We start from the raw sequence: 23,104 nt of genomic DNA on the forward strand, positions 1-23,104 counted from the left end.
GGTTAATCCCGCGCGAACCATTATTTTGCCCACCTGCATTGTTGACTCTGTATGTATCACAATGTTTTCAGACTAAGTACCAGCTTCGTCAGCTAATCCACCACACTGCCGTCACTGTCTGCAGGACACGAAATGGCTTGATTTCGTAATGAAAGATCAAACTGCAGCCAGCGTCATTGTCATTTTACAGCCACCGATTTACGTTTATAACACCTATATCGGAGCATCATTTTCATACTCTTCAATTCCAGATCCAGCAGCAATGTTTTTGAACAATTCCCCTTCATCTGTCCTGCGCAATGCATCTAGCATCCTGCTCATGGAGACTACCACTTTCTTTCTCTTTGACGTCATTTTACGGTCGCAATACACGTGGCAGTACGGTACAGTAAAGTTAAATGTCGACTTAATAATGTTATCTTGGAACTCTTCCATTTGGTCCGAGTTTCCATAGAAAAACAGTAATATCAGAAATTGAGTCCGCCTTGATGCAAAACACCTTGTTATTCGTTTATTTCTGTATTATCCCAAACTAGTTTCGGCGACAAATATCACCATCATCAGTGGTTTTTTTTTAATCTAAAACATGCAGAAAATGGCATGATTGTACAAACACAGTAAAACAGTACAACATTTTCACAATTCGTCGATTGAAATATAGTTTTCTATTGATACTTTCTTACTACCTTATTAATTGTATGTTACAGCATGTTTTAAGCAATTATTGGTGCTGTTTGCGACATATTTTTCTGTGTTCTTTTTTCTGTTGCCGTCTTTTTACTTAGCGAACATCATGTCATCTGCAAACCATGTGAGCGGCTGTCAGTAAATAAATACTAAAAGGTGAACTTCGTAAGTCAGCAGTATATACTTGGGATTGTGGTGGTGTTGTGGAAACCAGTTATTTGGTGTGTAATGAGCTGTTGCTTAGCTATTCGTGTACTCACGTTCGTTGGATGATATGTGGCTGCTTTTATACACAGAAAAATAAAACTTTTGCTCTTTGTTTCTGATCCAGAATATTACGCCATCTTGCTGTTCGCATATGTCGCGAGAGGCGTATCGCATGTGGCGAGAAAGGCTATGAAAAACTGTAGCGTGAATTACGACGACTTCTGTTCATTATTTATGTCTCTGTGTGTGATGTGGAAGTGGTTCTTTTGCTTGTGTGTGCTTTCTGTTGTGTGCCCTTGGTCAGTCCTCTCAGAGCGGTAAAGAGTGTGTTGTTGCAGAGTGTTGTGTTTTAATTTATTACATTTTTCCTTTCGACTATAGCCTTTTGTATGTAGTAATTTTCTTCTGTTGTTAGTTGTCGGTATAGACTGTTGCTGTTTCTCAGAATGCGTAGATCGTTTTTGATATTAGTGGGGTTACGGTTTTTGTTCATTAGGTGTTCTCCAAAAGTTGAATATGTGCTGTCACTCTCATGTGCTCTGTGTACCTCGTTCGGAAATTTCTGCTTGTTTGTGCTATGTAGTGGGCCTGACAAGAGTTGCAAGTGAGTTGATCTATTCCAGCGTTGCTGAATTTGTCTCAGGTTTTTGTGACTGGTCTTAGTCTTTTCTGAACTGTATTGTTTATTCTGAATGTTATTGGGATCTCTTGCTTTTTCAAGATGTTCCCTATTCTATGCGCTATTTTGTTATTTTATGTCAGTGTGAACCATCTTTCTCTTTTTTTCTGAAGTGGTGTGGTCTGCTGTGTTGTCTGTGTGTACTGCATGTTTCCGTTTTACCTTGTTGTTGAGTTTGTTTATGATGTCTGTTTTGTGGTCGTTTTCAACAGCAATTTGTTCCTGCGTGTAGTTTTCTGGTTTAAGAGTTGTTCTGTTTATCCTGTGGAGCATGTGTGTGAAACTGGCATATTTATACACTGTCGGGTGGTTGGATGAACTGTGGATAACAGTGCTTGTGGATGTGGGTTTTCTGTGGATGGAGAATTCACGTTGGTAGTTGTCTCTTGTGATTGTAAGATCCAAGAAATTTAGTTTCTTGTTGTTTTCTACTTCCATTGTGAAGTGGATTTGTGGGTGTACTGTGTTGATGTTACTGTGTAGCTCTTCTATCGTGTTATGTGTTTCACCTACAAGACAGATTATGTCATCCACATATCGGTACCAGTCACAGACTATATTTCAAAAGACGAATTGTAAAAATGTAATGTTTTACTGTGTTTTTACAATCATGCCATTTTCTGCATGCCTTAGATTTAAAAAGAAACCACTGATGATGGTGATATTTGTCGCCGAAACTAGTTTGGGATAGTAAAGAAATAAACGAATAACAAGGTGTTTTGCATCAAGGCGGACTCAATTCCTAATATTACTGTTTCTCTAAATGTCGACTTGTTGACCGACACCTTTCCAGGATCTGTTTGTGGCGATGGAATGAATTTTAATTCAGTGACTCTCGTTGTAAAATGTTGCCGCTGTTACGTAGGAAGTAACAAATACTGATATTTGCAGTGTAAAAAAAAAACATGATCCACGTTAATAAGGTTCCACTGTAATTGACGGGGCACTTGCCATACTGTTTCCGTGCACGGGGAGTGCTACTTGTCCATCCTAAAACAGCAAAACGGGTGTGTCACCAGGGCTCCGGGGACCTGCCTCTGCACACGTTCTGGGTGTCGGCGGGCCGCCGCTACCGGTTCCGCGTGGTGAACGCCGGCGGCGGCGGGCACTGCGCGGTCAACGTCACCGTCGAGGGCCACCGCATGCTGCTCGTGGCGCTGGACGGCGCGCCCGTCAAGCCGCAGCTCGCCACCTCCGCCGTGCTCGCCTCTGGTGAGTCACCTCGCTTCTCCACCTGTACACAGACCCACTAGAGCACTGCCGAAGGCGACAGCGTAATTACGTCTCACACGCTACCGCGCGGACAAGCACTCAGCGACTGAGAGCAGTCTACAGGCGCGTGGTCACTCCACACCCCTACAGAAACAAAGCGGTTAGCTTCGTCGCAACGGAACGCGATTAGATTAGCACGATTTCCACGAGCTTAGATACCGATCTTATCACAAGGTCACTGATAAGGACTTCCTTACACGGGTGAGAACTACGCTACTGGCCATTAAAATTGCTACACCAGGAAGAAATGCAGATGATAAACGGATATTCATTGCACAAATACATTATACTAGAACTGACATGTGATTAAATTTTCACGCAATTTGGGTGTATAGATCCTGAGAAATCGGTACCCAGAACAACCACCTCTGGCCGTAATAACGGCCTTGATACGCCTGGGCATTGAGTCAACTAGAGCTTGGATGGCGTGTACAGGTACAGCTGCCCAAGCAGCTTCAACACGATACCACAGTTCATCAAGAGTAGTGACTGGCGTATTGTGACGAGCCAGTTGCTCAGCCACCATTGACCAGACGTTTTCAATTGATGAGAGATCTGGAGAATGTGCTGGCCAGGGCAGCACTCGAACATTTTCTGTATCCAGAAAGGCCCTACAGGACCTGCAACATGCGGTCGTGCATTATCCTGCTGAAATGCAGGGTTTCGCAGGGATCGAATGAAGGGTAGAGCCACGGGTCGTAACACATCTGAAATGTAACGTCCACTGTTCAAAGTGACGTCAATGCGAACAAGAGGTGACCGAGACGTGTAACCAATGGCACCCCATACCATCACGCCGGGTGATACGCCAGTATGGCGATGACGAATACACGCTTCCAATGTGCGTTCACCGCGATGTCGGCAAACAGGGATGCGACCATCGTGATACTGTAATCCGAACCTGGATTCATCCGAAAAAATGTCGTTTTGCCATTCGTGCACCCAGGTTCGTCGTTGAGTACACCATCGCAGGCGCTCCTGTCTGTGCTGCAGCGTCAGGGGTAACCGCAGGCACGGTCTCCGAGCTGATAGTCCATGCTGCTGCAAACGTCGTTGAACTGTTCGCGCAGATGGTTGTTGTCTTGCAAATGTCCCCATCTGTTGACTCAGGGATCAAGACGTGGCTGCACGATCCGTTACAGCCATGCGGATAAGATGCCTGTCATCTCGAATGCTAGTGATACGAGGTCTTTTGGATCCAGCACGGCGTTCCGTATTACCCTCCTGAACCCACCTATTCCATATTCTGCTAGCAGTCATTGGATCTCGACCAACGTGAGCAGCAATGTCGTGATACCATAAACCGCAATCGCGATAGGCTAAAATCCGACCTTTATCAAAGTCGGAAATGTGATGGTACGCATTTCTCCTCCTTACACGAGGCATCACAACAACGTTTCACCAGGCAACGCCGGTCAACTGCTGTTTGTGTATGAGAAATCGGTAGGAAACATTCCTCATGTCAGCACGTTGTAGGTGTCGCCACCGGCGCCAACCTTGTATGAATGCTCTGAAAAGCTAATCATTTGCATATCACAACATCTTCTTCCTGTCGGTTAAATTTCGCGTTTGTAACACGTCATCTTCGTGGTGTAGCAATTTTAATGCCCAGTAGGGTAACAACAGAGGTCATCCCCCCCCCCCACTCCCCTCTCCCCAAGAAAACACCAGCAATTTTTCAAGATCATCCAGGACAACTCCACCCCTCCACCCCCCTCCTCCCACTGGACCAATGAGATTCAAGCACCCCCACCCCACCTTAATCTTTTACAATTGGGGCAGTTGAGTATGTAGCTTCACACTGGAGCTGTGCAGCATAGGGGGAGGTCCAGCCTGTATCTATTTCTTAATAACAAATTACTGCAATTACTTTAATTCATGTCACTGGAGTTCTATTTGTTAATAACTATTTAATATTAGATGTGGTTTTCGTCATTCGAGGCGGCTGCAGAGAGCACCCCCATACAGACTAAGTACTATCATTTTTTCACGTTTTTTGTATATTTCCCAAATTTTACTTACTTCGTCCAATTACGTGAGTGTGACCTATTGTTATCAACGTAACGTCAACATCACATTGTGTCGATTTCATGATAGTCACAGTCAATCCCAGTATGTGTCCAGAATATCCGAATTGCTTATGCCGTCTTCGGTTGTTTGCAGATGACGCTGTCGTTTATCGACTAATAAAGTCATCAGAAGATCAAAACATATATTGTGTTCGAACATTATGAATTACCTCGAAGAAAACTGTCTATTGACACACAGTCAACACGGGTTTAGAAAACATCGTTCCTGTGAAACACAACTAGCTCTTTATTCACATGAAGTGTTGAGTGCTATTGACAAGGGATTTCAGATCGATTCCGTATTTCTGGATTTCCGGAAGGCTTTTGACACTGTACCACACTAGCGGCTCGTATTGAAATTGCGTGCTTATGCAATATCGTCTGAGTTATGTGACTGGATTTGTGATTTCCTGTCAGAGAGGTCACAATTCGTAGTAATTGACGGAAAGTCATCGAGTAAAACAGAAGTGATTTCTGGCGTTCCCCAAGGTAGTGTTATAGGCCCTTTGCTGTTCCTTATATATATAAACGATCTGGGAGACAATCTGAGCAGCCTTCTTCGGTTGTTTGCAGATGACGCTGTCGTTTATCGACTAATAAAGTCATCAGAAGATCAAAACAAACTGCAAAACGATTTAGAAAAAATATCTGAATGGTGCGAAAAGTGGCGGTTGACCCTGAATAACGAAAAGTGTGATGTCACCCACAAGAGTGCTAAAAGGAACTCGTTAAACTTCGGTTACACGATAAATCAGTCTAATCTAACAGCCGTAAATTCAACCAAATGTCTAGGTATTACAATTACGAACCACTTAAATTGAGAGGAACACACAGAAAATGTTGTGGGGAAGGCTAACCAAAGACAGTTTTATTGGCAGGACACTTAGAAAATGTAACAGACCTACTAAGGAGACTGCCTACACTACGCTTGTCCGTCCTCGTTTAGAATACTGCTGCGCGGTGTGTGATCCTTACCAGATAGGACTGACGGAGTACATCGAAAAAGTTCAAAGAAAGGAGCACGTTTTGTATTATCGCGAAATATGGGAGAGAGTGTCACAGAAATGATACAGGAATTGGGCAGGAAATCGTCAAAAGAAAGGCGTTTTTCGTTGCGACGGAATCTTCTTACGAAATTCCAATCACCAACTTTCTCCTCCGAATGCGAAAATATTTTGTTGAGCCGACCGACACAGGAAGGAACGATCACCACGATAAAATAAGGGAAATCAGAGCTCGTACGGAAAGATATAGAGGTTCATTCTTTCCTTGCGCTATACGAGATTGGAATAATAGAGAAATGTGAAAGTGGTTCGATGAACCCTCTGCCAGGCACTTAAATGTGATTTGCCGAGTATCCATGTAGCTGTAGATGTGTGTGTTCGTGTGTGTGTTTTATGTCATAGGATATGCGCTAGGAACGAATAAATTCGTAGAAATAATGAAATCATGACATATTAGTGACGCCACAGTAAATATTATAGGCATTGCAGTTTTGCCGATTTCCAACAAAATGTACTGTATGTATAAGAAATACCATACCGCGGTAGATAAAACCCTGCTGAGCCACCACTACGTTTTTGGATTCACTAATGTCATAGTTTATGTTTTAAAACGAGTGCATTGTTAGAAATAATAACCAAATCATACCAAAATACTGATGTTTCCAACCAAAGGTACTGTTTGTACATACAAGAATTAGCGCATCGCTACAAAATATATGCAGTTAATCTTCCAGAAACAGGACTTAACTTGCGAACAACACACGGACAGTCACTGATGGAGAAATGGCCTGCACATACATAACAGTAGAATCACTGTCCAGCTCCCATATTAAGTTATTCCTGCCAGTTATCGTGTAGTGTGGCTTAGTCCAACGACGACGACGCCTTTCTTTTGTTCGCGTGAACCTTCTGGTATTAATAATAGCACTCCGTCTTCAGGCCACAAGTGGCCCATCGGGACCATCCGACCGCCGTGTCATACTCAATGAGGATGCGGATAGGAGGGGCGTGTGGTCAGCACACCGCTCTCCCGGTCGTTAGGATGGATTTCTTTGACCGGAGCCGCTACTATTCGGTCGAGTAGCTCCTCAATTGGCATCACGAGGCTGAGTGCACCCCGAAAAATGGCATCAGCACATGGCGGCTGGATGGTCACCCATCCAAGTGCCGGCCACGCCCTACAGCGCTTAACTTCGGTGATCTCACGGGAGCCGGTGTATCCACTGTGGCTAGGCCGTTGCCCTGGTATTAATAATGGAGCACGACATATCATTACAGTTCCTTGTCTTTAAACAGAGTGTAGCAGACGATGCGAATACACCACGAGATAATGTTTGCCCCTCATTGTGGAAAGCCGGCCGGGTGACCGAGCGGTTCTAGGCGCTTCAGTCTGGAATCGCACGACAGCTACGGTCGCAGGTTCGAATCCTGCCTCGGGCATGGATGTGTGTGATGTCCTTAGGTTATTTAGGTTTAAGTAGTTCTAAGTTCTAGGCGACTGATGACCTCAGATGTTAAGCCCCATAGTGCTCAGAGCCATTTGAACCCCATTGTGGAAAGAGACAAGAACCAAAGTATGACACATGTTACAATACACTGCATGGAGTTATCCAACAGAAACATGTTTACAGTGGCAGTGTACGCGGATTAAGGGAGTCGTTGATTCCCACACACAACTGTTCACAGGGAAAGGGTATCAACAGAGTGGTTAAACCTTCCCCACTTCGTTATCTCTTTATTATGCTTTGATGCGACCTTAATCGACATTTAGTACTAACTATCTGATATTGTTAAAGATACTTTATTTTTAGCACTAACAGTTCTTGATATGCCAAGTCTGTCTCGCTAGAGGGTAAAATGTGGTAACATAAATGTCTTCAGCTAGGAATTTTCTCGAACGATTAAATGAAATATGGACGTTAAACATGTACCTTTACCTTCAATTGCTAACTAGTGCCTTGCTTGCTAATGATGTTTGCTTGGTTAAGTCGGTTGTTTGCAAATTTGATTTTGTTTCTGGAGCTACATTTTGACGGTTTTTGCAATGTGTGTGTTAAACGTAACTGCCAAAAACACATTTTTTGAGACATAACTGAAGCGAATAAAAAAATCAGTAGATCTCTCTGACAGTATTGCAGTAAGGCCGTTCTGCGCCAAAGTACCGTTATCCAAGATAGCGGCGATGACGTCATCAACTGACGTCAGTTGATGACGTCATCCAAGATGGCAGCTGTGATGTCAGTTGATGACATCATCCAAGGTGGCGGCCATTACGTCAACCAACCCCAAGGCGGTTTCTGAACAAAAGTACCACTATCTAAGATGGCAGGAAAGTGTCCGCCCCCCCCCCCCCCATAGAAATGCCCCTCAGCCACGCCCCCCAGCGGAAAGTTCAAATTCCAACAGGATAATGCACCACACCTCTACTAACCTAAGAAAATCACAGGAAGATAGGTCACCTGAGCTACCCCCACTAACCTAAGTCACCCGATCTCCACCTCTTCCTAGGAACTGGCGCCAAGTTTGAATTTTGGTGGTAAGGAAAAGTCAGTTCGCCAATCTCTACTAAGCTAAGAAAATGGTGTGAAAGAAAGGACACTTGGATTAACCTAAGTCACCCGACCGCCACATCCTCCTAGTGATTCGTGGGAAAAGGACTCTACCAGTGCTGGGCCAGTGGAGAGAGGAAGGAGTGTACTTTATTTATTTTGGAACGATTTATTTAGGGATGGAATATATTTATTACACTGATACAAAACACACGCTCTGACATTCTTTCTCGAGGCCCCGCTCTTACCCACAGTGACATGTTTGGCTTAGCATTGTGACACGTGTACACAACGGTGAGCGAGCTACATTTGCGTTTCTTGATTGGGACGCAGGTGAGCGCACCGACGTGGTGATCCGCACGGAGCACGCAGACGGCACGTACCGCGTCCTGGCCAACACAGTACCTGGCTGTGGCTCCCAACAGCTGCACAGCGCCGCCCTGCTGCGGTACAGAGACCCCGTCAGCGACGACCACGACCACGACCACGACGAGGTCGAGACCAACAGTATCGATATGGAGGGCGTGGGCCTAGAGAAGCCTTCGCCTACTCCTCCCACGGAGCTAGCCGTCGAACACAGCGAGGAGCCAGAGACTGCACCCTTCAACGTCACGGTTAGTATCGCCTGCACCAGCAAACACGCCATTCGGTTCTCTTCTACTCTTCCTTTATATAACACCTCTGTCATCTATGAAAACAAAATATATTGTGCCCTCAACTGCAGGAATTCTCTAATTGACACTGGCAGGCAATTTTGACTGTTTACAGCAACATTTGCATCTATACCCTGCAAACCATTGTGAAGTGCATGGCAGAGGGTATGTCCCATTGTGCCACTTACGAGGGATATTCGGGAGGTGAGGAACGATCGGTTGTGAAATGGAAACCACTGTGAGAATCCGACGAGGCTTTTCACATATTTTTTGGGCAGTGTTTCTAATATACCCGTCGATCGCATCAAGATGCTCTTTTCATTTGTGAGCGCACTGTGAGCGAGTAAAGGTGCCTAGAACAAGAATGTCTCCCGCCAAGTAGGAGGGCCCACTGAGATGCTTCGCCTTAATGAATGCAGCCCACCTATCACAACTGCCACGCACTTCCTTCTTCATGGCAATTCTCAGCCGCACTCTGCAGGGGCAGTGAAGACGCTCCTGCAGTCTTTTCGATGGGAAGTGTTCGATCACTCACAACACGCCTTAATTGGCTCGTCCTGAGAATCATCTCTGTTCACATGAAATGCTGGATACGAAGGCAACACTTGGGCGCAGGCTAACCGCTATACACCAGTGTAGAGAATTATCGGAAACCACAGGCGGTTTCCTTCTATGACAATGGTGTCGGAAATTTAGTATAAAGCTCCGACATATGTCTAAGTCGGAGCGGCGACTATGTAGAGAAGTACCTGGAAGGTGTAGCTAAATGTGCAAAGAAAACAGTTTTGATTTTCACTGTAGTTTCCATTTCGCGACCGATCGTTCCTTACTTTCCGAAGAACCCTCGTATTAGGGCTTCATCAGTCAATTCCTGTACGGTGCTCATGAAGAATAATTGTTTAAACGCCTTTGCGTGTGTTCTATCTTGTCTAATCTTGTCTTCGCGAGCCCTATGGGAGTGATGTGAAGGTCTTTCAGTATGCTATAGGGTCAAAAGTATCCAGACACCTGTTAGTGGACATGAATATGAGCTGTGTCCGCCCTTCGCCTTTATGGCAGTTTGAATTCTGGTACGGCCGCTCTCGTCAGGTGTCTGAATGTCTGTGGTGGAATGGCAGCCCAGGCTTTCTCAAGAGCCGAAACCGGAGAAAGTAGTGATGTCTGACGCTTGGGCTTGGAGCGAAGGTGACGTTCCAGCCCACCCCAATAGTGTTCCGCTGGGTTTCCGTCGGAAGTCTGGGCAGGTCAGTCGATTTCAGGAATGATGTTGTCCACGAACCATTGCCTTACTGATGTTGCTTTATGACATTATGGATTATAATCCTGATGCAATCAGTTATCGTCTCCGAACTGTTCCTCTGCTGTATGCAGCACACAGTGCTGTAAAACGTATTAATATCCTTGCGCATTTAGCGTTCTCTTGAGCTCATTATGAGGATAACACCCAAAACACAGTCTACTCCGTGCTCCGTTGTTGACACTACACATGACGGTAGGTAACGTTCTCCAGGCATTCGCCAAACCAAACCCTTCCGTAGGATTGCCACTGGATATAGCATTATCCATCATTCCAAGTCACTCTTTTTCCAGTCATCAGTTGTCCAGTCACGTCGCTCATTAGGCCACCTCAAGCTTCGCTAAGCACTGACTGCAGACATGCGTGACTTTGGAGAATCTGTTCTACCATTGTACTGCATTCTTTTTAACTCCCCACACACAGTCGTTGTGTTAGCTAGATTGCTGGTAGGACTCTTGAACTCACGAGTGATCATTTCCGCTTATTTCAAGTAATTCTGTACAAACACCCTCCACGATGCGCGACGGGTCCTGTCCACCAGAACATGAAGTCTGCCTCCTACTAATTTAGCTGTGGTCGTTTCTTCACATTTCTGATTCGCAGTCACATGACCAACATTCGACCTGGCAGCTGTAGAAGGGTTGAAATGTCCCTGGTGGATTTGTTACTCAGGCAAATGGAAATGAGCGTTTGGCGTCATTGGGCGGGAGGCCCCTTACGGGGCAGGTCCGGCCACCTTGGTGCAGGTCTTCTTACAGTCGACGCCACATGGGCAACCTGCGCGCTGGATGGGGATGAAATGATGATGAAGACAACACCCAGTCCCTGAACGGAGAAAATCCCCGACCCAGCCGGGAATCGAACCCGGGCCCGTAGGACGGCAATCCGTCACGCTGACCATTCAGCTATCGGGGCAGACTGTTACTCAGGTAACATTCGAGGACTAGTTCAGGTTCTGAGACACTGAGCTCTCTTCATTGACCCATTCTGCTTTTACTGTTTCTCTACTGACAAGAAAATACTCCCCACCTTCTATTAAACTGGTGGGTTCAACTCTCGTGACATCTAATGGCCAATTCCGCATTACATAGGCATGTCCGGATAAATATGATTGGATAGTGTGTACTCCTTCATTACTCATTTAAACCTAGATCTTGAAAATGAGATTTTCACTCTGCAGGGGAGTGTGTGCTAATGTGAAACTTCCTGGCAGTTTAAAACTGTGTGCCGGACCGAGACTCGAAGTCGGATCCTTTGCCTTTCGCGGAGAAGTGCTCTTCCGTGTGAGGTACCCAAGCACGACTCACGATCCGTCCTCACAGTTTTAATCTGCCAGGAAGTTTCATATAAGCGCACACTCCGCTGCAGAGTGAAAATCTCATTCTGGGAACATCCCCTAGGCTGTGGATAGGCCATGTCTCCGCAATACCCTTTCTCCCAGGAGTGCTAGTTCTGCAAGGTTCGCAGAAGAGCTCCTATTTAGTTTGGAAGGTAGGAGACGAGGTACTGGCGGAATTGGAGCTGTGAGGACGGGTTCGTGAGTCGTGCTTGGGCAGCGCAGATGGTACAGCACTTGACTGCGAAAGGCAAAGGTCCCGAGTTCGAGTCGCGGTCCGGCACACAGTTTAAATCTTCCAGGAAGTTTCGTTTTAGATCTTGAAATTTTGTAAGCAGGCTTTATTTGGATAATTTGTGTCTATCTTCAAGCGTCTGCCAGTTCACTTCCTTCATCACCTCCGTGACGTTCTTCCACGAATAAAACCAACCTATGATCACCTGTGCTGCCCTTCTTTGTATACGTTCAATTAGTCATATTCTCTATAAGTCCAACACACTGGAACAGTTGTATAGGATGGGTCGCATGGGTATTTTTTAAGGTATATCCTTAGTAGACTAATTACATTTTCCTAATATCCGTTCAATAAACTAAAGTCTGCCATATGCTTTATCAACGACTGAACCCTTCTAACCGTTTCATTTCATATCCCTACTGATGGTTAATCGATTGGATTGATTTGGGGGAAGAGACCAAACAGCGAGGTCATCGGTCTCATTGGATTAGGGAAGGATGGTGAAGGAAGTCGGCCGTGCCCTGTGAAAGGAACCATCCCGGCATTTGCCTGAAGCGATTTAGGGAAACTACGGAAAATCTAAATCATGATGGCCGGACGCGGGATTGAACCGTCGTCCTCCAGAATGCGAGTCAAGTGTACTAACCACTGCGCCACCTCGCTCTGTACTGATGGTTATACCCGAATATTTGTTTGTTGTTTGAATTGGCCGATTCCATTTGTGACTCCCTACTAATGTAGTGTTTTCTTTTTCTTTGTTCATAAAATTTTCATTGGTTTGAAAAACTGCGTTGTTATGTAAAATGGGAAACGTGATCAGTGCTACTTCAAGAACAATGCCGAAAGAAACGAGCAACACACATGGCCTCAGGAATGGTATAGCATTCCTGAGACAGTAACCTACCTGTTACTATGTGGCGTGGCCTATTGGATGGTAAGAGTGTGCATGCAATGTGCGATATTGTCCCATCCGGTCCAGTCTATATGTAGTTTCTCACTGTTGTCATCGGACTTCAGTTGCATCACAGAATAGCACTATCCCTAGTCTGGAAGCGTTTTACAAAGTGTGACAGCAATGAACTACAATGCCCCATTTGTTTAAAAAAAAATGAAGAACGGGAGGAGCCACAAGAAACTTACATCATATATGGAGAAAACTTAAAACTTAACAATTCATTTATAGTTTACAATAAAAATAGAATGTTGCTCAGCTGTTAGTTTACATAATATGCCTTTATCTCCTTGTAGTTTTTAAAAAGGGACAAATTAACATGAAAAATAGTTTTTCAACCACATTTTTCACCCTTCCGTAATGCCCAGATAGTGGTATGATCGTCGATTGTAACACTATTTTTGAGCAGAGTATCCAAAAATTAGAATCAATGGGACACTACTGGGGATCTTTTGTAGTATTCAACCACTTATCATTTTTTGAGAAAAGCAGAGAATGGAGGACAGAGTAAGTGTTCTTCTATTTGTCTATTTAATATTTTGATACGATATATCTTGAAGCTGAAGCAATAAAATTTTTCAGTCTTCATTCGATTTTTACATTTATTGTAGGAAATAGTGGGAATAAGTAACCGAAAGTCGATATTTCAGAACCCGTTTATTTTGAGTGGTTTTAACACTCAGGTAAAAACGGGCGTCGAAAAAGTAAAAGAAACAAGTGTTGACAGGTGTGAAAATTACCGAACTATAAGTTTAATAAGTCACGGCTGCAAAATACTAACACGAATTCTTTACAGACAAATGGAAAAACTGGTAGAAGCCGACCTCAGGGAAGATCAGTTTGGATTCCGTAGAAATGTTGGAACACGTGAGGCAATACTGACCCTACGACTTATCTTAGAAGCTAGATTAAGGAAGGGCAAACCTACGTTTCTAGCATTTGTAGACTTAGAGAAAGCTTTTGACAATGTTGACTGGAATACTCTCTTTCAAAGTTTGAAGGTGGCAGGGGTAAAATACAGGTAGCGAAAGGCTATTTACAATTTGTACAGAAACCAGATGGCAGAAGGAAGTGAGACAGGGTTGTAGCCTATCTCTGATGTTATTCAATCTGTATATTGAGCGAGCAATAAAGGAAACAAGAGAAAAATTTGGAGTAGGAATTAAAATCCATGGAGAAGAAATAAAAACTTTGATGTTCGCCGATGACATTGTAATTCTGTCAGAGAAAGCAAAGGACCTGGAAGAGCAGTTGAACGGAATGGACAGTGTCTTGAATGGAGGGTATAAGATGAACATCAACAAAAGCAAAACGAGGATAATGGAATGTAGTCGAATTAAGTCAGGTGATGCTGAGGGAATTAGATTAGGAAATGAGACACTTAAAGTAGTAAATGAGTTTTGCTATTTGGGGAGCAAAATAACTGATGATGGTCGAAGTAGAGAGGATATAAAATGTAGACTGGCAATGGGAAGGAAAGCGTTTCTGAAGAAGAGAAATCTGTTAACATCGAGTATAGATTTAAGTGTCAGGAAGTCATTTGTGAAAGTATTTGTATGGAGTGTAGCCATGTATGGAAGTGAAACATGGACGGTAAATAGTTTGGACAAGAAGAGAATAGAATCTTTCGAAATGTGGTGCTACAGAAGAATGCTGAAGATTAGATGGGTAGATCACGTAACTGATGAGGAGGTACTGAGTAGAATTTGAGAGAAGAGGAATTTATGGCACAACTTCACTAGAAGAAGAGATCGGTTGGTAGGACATGTTCTGAGGCATCAAGGGATCACCAATTTAGTATTGGAGGGCAGCGTGGAGGGTAAAAATCGTAGAGGGGGACAAAGAGTTGAATACACTAAGGAGATTCAGAAGGATGTAGGTTGCAGTATGTACTTGCAGATGAAGCAGCTTGTATTTAGAGTAGCATGGAGAGCCGCACCAAGCTAGTCTCTGGGCTGAATATTACTATAACATCAACAACCGAGAACTGTTTGTTTCAGCGATAACCGCCATCACTATTCGGCCCTGCCATCTGTTAATCACAGAAAGACTGCTGCTGTCGTACTGCGAAGGTTACATCAAAACTGAACAATGGGAATTTTTGTTCGTAACGTAGTATCTGCGTAAAACGGTAAAACTCGATTGCAGGATATTTGATTTATTCATTGTTCTTATCACAAACCGAAAGAAAGGAGGTCATTAGAGCACAGTCTCAGATTGAGTACGGCTACGAACCGTCTCCTTTCGAAGGAACCAATCCAGAATTTGTCTAAACCGATTTAGGAAAATCATGAAAATCTAGTTCTATATCGCCGTTACCTCGAATACACATGGAGAAGTGGGTCATCTGGAAGTCCTTGAACAGACTACGGACCGAAGTCGCAAGATCGAGGGACAATCTCCTTAAATGGAACTTTCAACTGCCAAATGCCAACACAGCACTGTGCGAATGCGGTGAATTGCAGACAACCCGGCATCTCTTCAAATGTAACTTACGCCCAACCAGCTGTAGAAAGGACTTGACGTCTGCAGCACGCAGTGTTATCGAAGTTGACCAATTCTGGGTGAATACAGTATAGTTTTCTTTTTATGTATTGTATATGCGTTCATTTTAGTGTACGTCTGACACGAATAAATAAAAAGAAGAATCTCGAATGCAAGTCACGTGACTTTGCATTGCGCTGCAATAGGTATCGTAATTTGCAATCGTAAGTTGCAATGTCTGAAGCTAGTTTGATGTTATTTATGATGTAATTCCTTTTTCGTGTTTCAGTATTGATATTTGTTATTCGTAACGCGCTTTGCCATATGTCTGAAAGAAATGTATAACGAGTTTCCTGGCATTGTTTCTTTGTGTGGGTTCGCCAATCGTATTTTCACTTCTGTTGCTAGTAATTTCGGCAGATTATCGTGGAAATGGTTCACTTTCTTGTTTCGTCAGAGTTTGTTCAGCGTACGCTATATTCATTCAGAAAAACCTTTACTGGTCTCGTAATAAATAATAAATTACGCACATCAAAAAAAAAGGTATGCATCACCCCGGTTCCCAGAACTCCCGAAGATAGACGTTGACTGTGGATATTATATCACAGACACAATCCCTTTGACGGTTCAAAGATATCACTAAACCCGCCCCAATATGTAAACAACTATACATGGGCAGCGCATGATAGACGGAGGGGGTCCGACATTCAATTAGTTCCAGTCGTTAAACCAGGAAGGAGGTACACGGCTCGTATTGTCTGTAGCTGAACCAGGCCTAGACGGCCAATACCGCGGTTCGATCGAGTCCGCATTGTTACTTTGTGCCAGGAAGGGCTCTCAACAAGGGAAGTCTCCAAGCGTCTCAGAGTGAACCAAAGCGATGTTGTTCGGACATGGAGGAGGCACAGAGAGACCGGAACTGTCGATGTCACGCCTCGCTCAGGCCGCCCAAGAGCTACTACTGCAGTGCATGACCGCTACCTACGGATTATGGCTCGGATGAACCTTGACAGCAACACCACCATGTTGAATAACGCTTTTCATACAGCCACAGGACGTCGTGTTACGACTCAAACTGTCCGCAACAGGCTGCATTATGCGCAACTTCACTCCCGACGTCCATGGCGAGGTCCATCTATGCAACCATGACACCATGCAGCGCGGTACAGATGAGCCCCAACAACATGCCGAATGGACCGCTCAGGATTGGTATCACGTTGTCTTCACCGATGAGTGTCGCATATGCCTTCAACGAGACAATCGTCGGAGACGTGTTTGGAGGTAACCTGGTCAGTCTGAACGCCTTAGACACACTGTCCAGCGAGTGGAGCACGGTGGAGGCTCCCTGCTGTTTTGGGGTGACATTTTGTGGGGCCGACGTACGCCGCTGGTGGTAATGGAAGGCTCCGTGCGATACGTGAATGCCATCTTCCGACCGATATCGGCACCATATTGGCGAGGCATTCGCCTTCGTGGACAATTTGTGCCCGCATCGTTCACATCTTGTGAATGACTTCCTTCAGGATAACGACATCGCTCGACTAGAGTGGCCAACATATTCTCCAGGCATCAACCCTTCTGAACATGTCGGGGATAGATTGAAAAGGGCTGTTTATGGACGACGTGACCCACCAACCACTCCGAGGGATCTACGCCGAATCGCCGTTGAGAAGTTGGACAATCTGGACCAACAGTGCCTTGATGAGGATAGTATGCCACGACGAATACAGGCATGCATCGATGCAAGACGTACTTCTGGGTATTAGAGGTACCGGTGTGTACAGCAATCTGGACCACCAGCTCTGAAGGTCTCGCTGTATGGTGGTACAGCTTGCAGTGTGTGGTTTTCATGACCAATAGAAAGGGCGGAAAAGATGTTTATGTTGATCTCTATTTCAATTTTCTGTACAGGTTCCGGAACTCTCGGAACCGAGGTGATGCAAAACTTTTTTGATGTGTGTATTTTTATGCGAAGTTCAGGCTGTGAACTGTCTCAAATTTATGATTAACACTGACTGACAAACTCGACATTTTCTGTTAGAAACGAAGAGAGAAACTGAACTGTGTAGTGTACTATCGAAAACATTTTTTTTTACGAGTATTCGTGAAAACACCTTTGGAATTATGAAACAGACGTACAAAGAAATAGGCTTAATTTACAAATGTATAAGTATAGTATCGAAATGCAAAATACAAATGTAATGTTTATTTAAATTAGAACTTGATTTTAAACAACATTTCTAGTTACATGTCCAGACAACTGTGCGCGTCTGCTTCGCGTGTCTATAACGGGACTTTGTAAACTCTTTGTGGTAACGCCTCTTCATAGACAGCTATTGTTTTCGCCTACAGCCGTTTGCGGTTCGCAGTTGAAAGCTGTCACAAGCGCTGCCAGGTGTCAGAGATTTCCTTACGTCGACTCGATTGTAGGAGTGTCCTACTACTAGAGAATAAATGTGTGAGACGTCATGCATGATTCAACATTTTTTTCACGCTCTCAGTGCTTATTACGAAATATCTCTTGAACTATCTATCGTGCAATGATATATTTGTGAAGGTAGATTCAGCCGCACATGTGGATACAGTCTGCAAAATTTGTGGCGAATAGAATTAGTAGCAAAGAAGTAATAAATTTCAACGTCATGCACAATGCGGCAGCTTTTCACGTGTATCTGTTTATGACGTCTGACATAGTTTTGTTGGTGTATATAGCGGTACATGTGGATCCTGTTTGCGAAATTCATTGCGAACATAGTAAGTAGCACAGAAGTAGAAAAATTTCCACATACCTCTTTGCTTATAACAACATGTTTCATGAACTGAGATAGGTAGGTGGTTCTTACCCCCACGGAGATTGTTGTTTGACAACAAGGGATATGTGTACAAAGTTTGGCTGAAATCGGTCCAGTGGTTTAGGATAACATGTGGTACATACACACACACTAGTACATACACACACAATGTGACTGTTCAGTGTATAAGCTCCAGAATGAAATTTTCATTCTTCAGCGGAGAGTGCGCTGACATGAAACTTCCTGGCAGACTAAAACTGTGTCGGTTGAACACTTGCCCGCGAAAGACAAAGGTCCCGAGTTCTAGTCTCGATCCGGCACATAGTTTTAACCTGCCAGGAAGTTTCAACGTATAAGGTATTTCACTGAATATTTACAAGTAAAAAAAAAAGTGTATAATGAGTAGGACGTGTATAAATTTTTCTGAAGCCTTATACACTGAACAGCCAAACAAACTGGTGGACCTGCCTAATATCATGTAGGGCCCCCGGGAACTGAGACCATGAATCCTGCAGGGCTTTCCATAGATCCGTAAGAGTACAAGGGGGTGGAGATCTCTTTTGAATAGCAGGTTGCAAGGCATCCCAGATATGCTCAATAATGTTCACGTCAGGAGAGTTTGGTGGCCAGCGGTAGTGTTTAAACTCAGAAGAGTGTTCCTGGAGCCACTCTGTAGCAATTCTAGACATGTGGGGTGTCTCATTGACATGCTAGAATTGCCCAAGTCCGTCGAAATGCACAATGGACTTGAATCGATGCAGGTGATCAGACAAGATGCTTACGTACGTATTACCTGTCAGAGTCATATCTAGACGTATCAGGGGTCCCATATCACTCCAACTGCACACACCATCACCATTACAGTGTCTCCACGAGCTCATGCAGGTTCCATGGATTCACGAGGTTGTCTCCATACCCGCACACGACCATCAGCTCGATCCAATTTGAAACGAGACTCGTCCGACCTGGCAACTTGTTTCAAGTCATCAACGATCCAGTGTCGGTGTTGACGGGCCGGGGCGAGGCGTAAAGCTTTGGTTCATGCTGTCATGAAGAGTACATTAGAGGGCCTTCGGCTCCGAAAGCCCATATCGATGATGGTTCGTTGAACGGTTCGCACGCTGACACTTGTTGATGGCCCAGCCTTTAAACTGCAGCAATTGGCGGAAGGGTTGCATTTATGTCATATTGAATGATTCTCTACAGCGATGTCGGAGATTTTATGTTTTACCGGATTCCTGATAGTCACCGTACACTCGTGAAATGCTCGTATGGGAAAATCCCCACTTCATTGCTACCTCGGATATGCTGTGTCCCATCGCTCGTGCGCCGACTATAACACCACGTTCAAGCTCACTTAAATCTTGCTAACCTGCCATTGTAGCAGCAGTAACCGATCTAACAACCGCGCCACACATTTGCTGTCTTATGTAGGCGTTGCCGACAGCAACGCTGTGTTCTGCCTGTATACATATTTCTGTATTTCAATACGCATGCCTGTACCAGTTACTTTGATGTATCTCTGTATCATGGTCACTTTTTTCAGGGTAGCGGAATAAAGTGCCCAATGCGGATATACACACTCCGGAATTGGACAGGTACCCTGTTTTGGCTGAAGGAACGCCAGCGGCTTGGCGTCTTCCTTTAAGCGCAACCACTCTGCTGTTTTCCGACTTAACTGTCATCGATGTCAGCCCCATTACAAACACCCGAACAGGATTGAATTATTTTTCATGTGATGTTTTAAGGATATCAAAAACTAGTCTACGTTGATCTTGTTAAAAGCTTGTCCTCCAACTGTTGAGGTACTGTCTTTGCCTGCCATCTTAGACTATGTATTAAAACGATGCGGTATTTTGTTCCACTCTGCAAACTGAAACGCAAATCTCCATAGATCGTCCCCTGTAAATCCATGAAATGGCTTTTCCATTTCAAAAACGTAATGAACGTAGCATAGCAAGCCTGTTGCACTGGGGAGAGTCATCATCTTCTTTTCAGTTTTCTTGTTGGGACAGTCGTCTGTGTGTCTGTAGGCAACGTTGTACAGCAAGTCGAAAATGTACTTGCTGCAGTCCACAAGTGAGGTTACAACAGTTCAAATGGTTCAAATGGCTCTGAGCACTATGGGACTTAACATCTGAGGTCATCAGTCCCCTAGACTACTTAACATAACTAACCTAACGACATTACACACATCCATGCCCGAGGCAGGATTCGAACCTGCGACCGTAGCAGCAGCGCGGTTCCGGACTGAAGCGCCTAGAACCGCTCGGCCACAACGGCGGTTAGAGCAGTAGCGTTACTCATTATTATGGACAGAACTAGTTTCTTTGGCCTCCTGCAGATTTGTAAGTTCTACTCATAATATACTGCTGACACTAGACTTCGCCGGCCGGAGTGAACGTGTGGTTCTAGGCGCTACAGTCTGGAACCGCGAGACCGCTACGGTAGCAGGTTCGAATCCTGCCGCGGGCATGGATGTGTGTAATGTCCTTTGGTTAGTTAGGTTTAAGTAGTTCTAAGTTCTAGGGGACTGATGACCTCAGAAGTTGAGTACCATAGTGCTCAGCCATTTGAACCATTTTTGAACACTATACTTCAACGTCGGCACTGAGAGGACGTAGCAGTAAGACTGGTCTCACTTTCGGGAGAGCGATGGTTCAACAATCACCTGATTGATCTGGTTTAGATTTTCCATGCTTTCTCTAAATCGCTTAATGCATATGCTGGGATGGCTCCTTTGTAAACGACACGACCGATTCGCTTTCGTGTCCTTCTCGAATCCGAACTTGCGCTCCATCTCTAATGATCTCGTCGTCGATGAGACGTTAAGTACTAAATAGCCTTCCAGTTTCTCTTCGGTGATGGCGATTTGGTGAGCGCTCTATTTTTCATATTGTTCTCCTCCATCACTTCCGGTGAGGGTAAAACTATAACACTCTCCACAGAAGTGATGCAAGCTGCCATCGATAGCACTTTTGAAGCGGGCACAGAATGTAGCCTTTCGTCTAGGATCTTCGGTTTCGTCATGACATGTTTAGCAGTAAACCTGTCGACTGTAATCTTCTGCTATGCATATGCTTTCTACTGTATTGATTCTGATTGTGACCAAGTTGTAGTGCTCACTTTTTCCTAACAAATTAGAGAAATCGTATCTTCTGATGCGAGTTTCTTGTGGCCACTCCGATTACCAAATCTCAAAACATGCAAATTAATTACGTTCAATTACAGTATCTTCTTTACTAATTTGAGAATGTGATAGTGTAATGGGGGGAGGGGGGTTAATGGAAAGAGAGGCAGATAGAGAAGGGCGATAGGTGGGGAGTGCAGGAGAGAGAGATGTAGAGATAGAAGGAAGAGTGTAGGAGGAAAGTAACTGGTGTGTGGAAGAGCAGATCCAAAGCGCTGGACGGGGGAGAGTGAGAGTGGGTATGAGAGCGAGAGTGGATGCTGGAGGAGGAGAAAGAGAGAAGAATAGGTGAGAAAGAGGAAATGATAGAGGCGGAGAAAGATACTGGACAGATGAGGAAGAGATGAAGAGGTGGGAGAATGACAGGAAGGAGACAGGGAAATGCTCAAAATTCTCTCAGAGATGTTGTTGTTGTTGTTGTGGTCTTCAGTCCTGAGACTGGTTTGATGCAGCTCTCCATGCTACTATATCCTGTGCAAGCTTCTTCACCTCCCAGTACCTACTGCAACCTACATCCATCTGAATCTGCTTAGTGTATTCTTCTCTTGGTCTCCCTCTACGATTTTTACCCTCCACGCTGCCCTCCAATACTAAATTGGTGATCCCTTGATGCCTCAGAACATGTCCTACCAACCGATCCCTTCTTCCGGTCAAGTTGTGCCACAAACTTCTCTTCTCCCCAATCCTATTCAATACTTCCTCATTAGTTATGTGATATACCCATCTAATCTTCAGCATTCTTCTATAGCACCACATTTCGAATGCTTCTATTTTCTTCTTGTCCAAACTATTTATCGTCCATGTTTCACTTCCATACATGGCTACACTCCATACAAATACTCTCAATACTTAATCAATACTCGATGTTAACAAATTTCTCTTCTTCAGAAACGCTTTCCTTGCCATTGCCAGTCCACATTGTATATCCTCTCTACTTCGACCATCATCAGGTATTTTGCTCCCCAAATAGCAAAACTCCTTTACTACTTTGTCTCATTTCCTAATCTAATACCCTCAGCATCACCCGACTTAATTCGACTACATTCCATTATCCTTGTTTTGCTTTTGTTGATGTTCATCTTATATCCTCCTTTCAAGACACTATCCATTCCGTTCAACTGCTCTTCCAAGTCCTTTGCTGTCTCTGAGAGAATTACAATGTCATCGGCGAACCTCAAAGTTTTTATTTCTTCTCCATGGATTTTAATACGTATTCCGAATTTTTCTTTTGTTTCCTTTACTGCTTGCTCAATATACAGATTGAACAACATCGGGGAGAGGCTACAACCTCTCAGAGATAGGGAAGTGGAATAGGGGAGAAGAAATGGAAGGTAGAGGAAGCAGAGTGGAAGGGCGAGAGAGAGAGATGTAGCAGGGAGATGTAGCAGTGTGAGAGAAAAATGAGGTTGATGGAGAGAAGCGCTTGTGTCAGGTGCGCACGTAGCAGGGAGAGGGGGGCGGAAGCATCGGAGGATGAGGGAGAGATTGGAGAACTAGAGGAGAGGCGGGGAAAGTACAGGAAAGAAACAGGGAGTTGCACAGGAGGCTTTCTGAGATGGAAAAAGGTGGAAGGAAACAGAGGAGAGGAGACGGAAGGAGGAGGAGGAAGATGAAGAGGGTGAGGGAGAGAGGTAGAAGAGAGTGAGCGTCGACGAGGAGAGGAGAAGGTAGCGAGTGAGGGAGTGAGGATGAGACGGA

The 23,104-nt window shown here is 44.5% G+C and overlaps 1 protein-coding gene across 1 annotated transcript in view; it reads left to right on the forward strand.

Moving 5' to 3' along the window:
- LOC126174993 (uncharacterized) overlaps window positions 1-23,104 on the forward strand; it is a 397,453-nt gene that overhangs the window by 305,633 nt on the left and 68,716 nt on the right. Inside the window, exons 6-7 of the mRNA XM_049921476.1 lie at window positions 2,593-2,785; window positions 8,801-9,081. Of these exons, the coding sequence (XP_049777433.1) occupies window positions 2,593-2,785; window positions 8,801-9,081 (474 nt within the window). The remainder of the gene's footprint in view (window positions 1-2,592; window positions 2,786-8,800; window positions 9,082-23,104) is intronic.

Source organism: Schistocerca cancellata, chromosome 3 (assembly GCF_023864275.1).
Source record: "Schistocerca cancellata isolate TAMUIC-IGC-003103 chromosome 3, iqSchCanc2.1, whole genome shotgun sequence".
In the NCBI taxonomy this organism is placed as follows: Eukaryota; Metazoa; Arthropoda; class Insecta; order Orthoptera; family Acrididae; genus Schistocerca; species Schistocerca cancellata.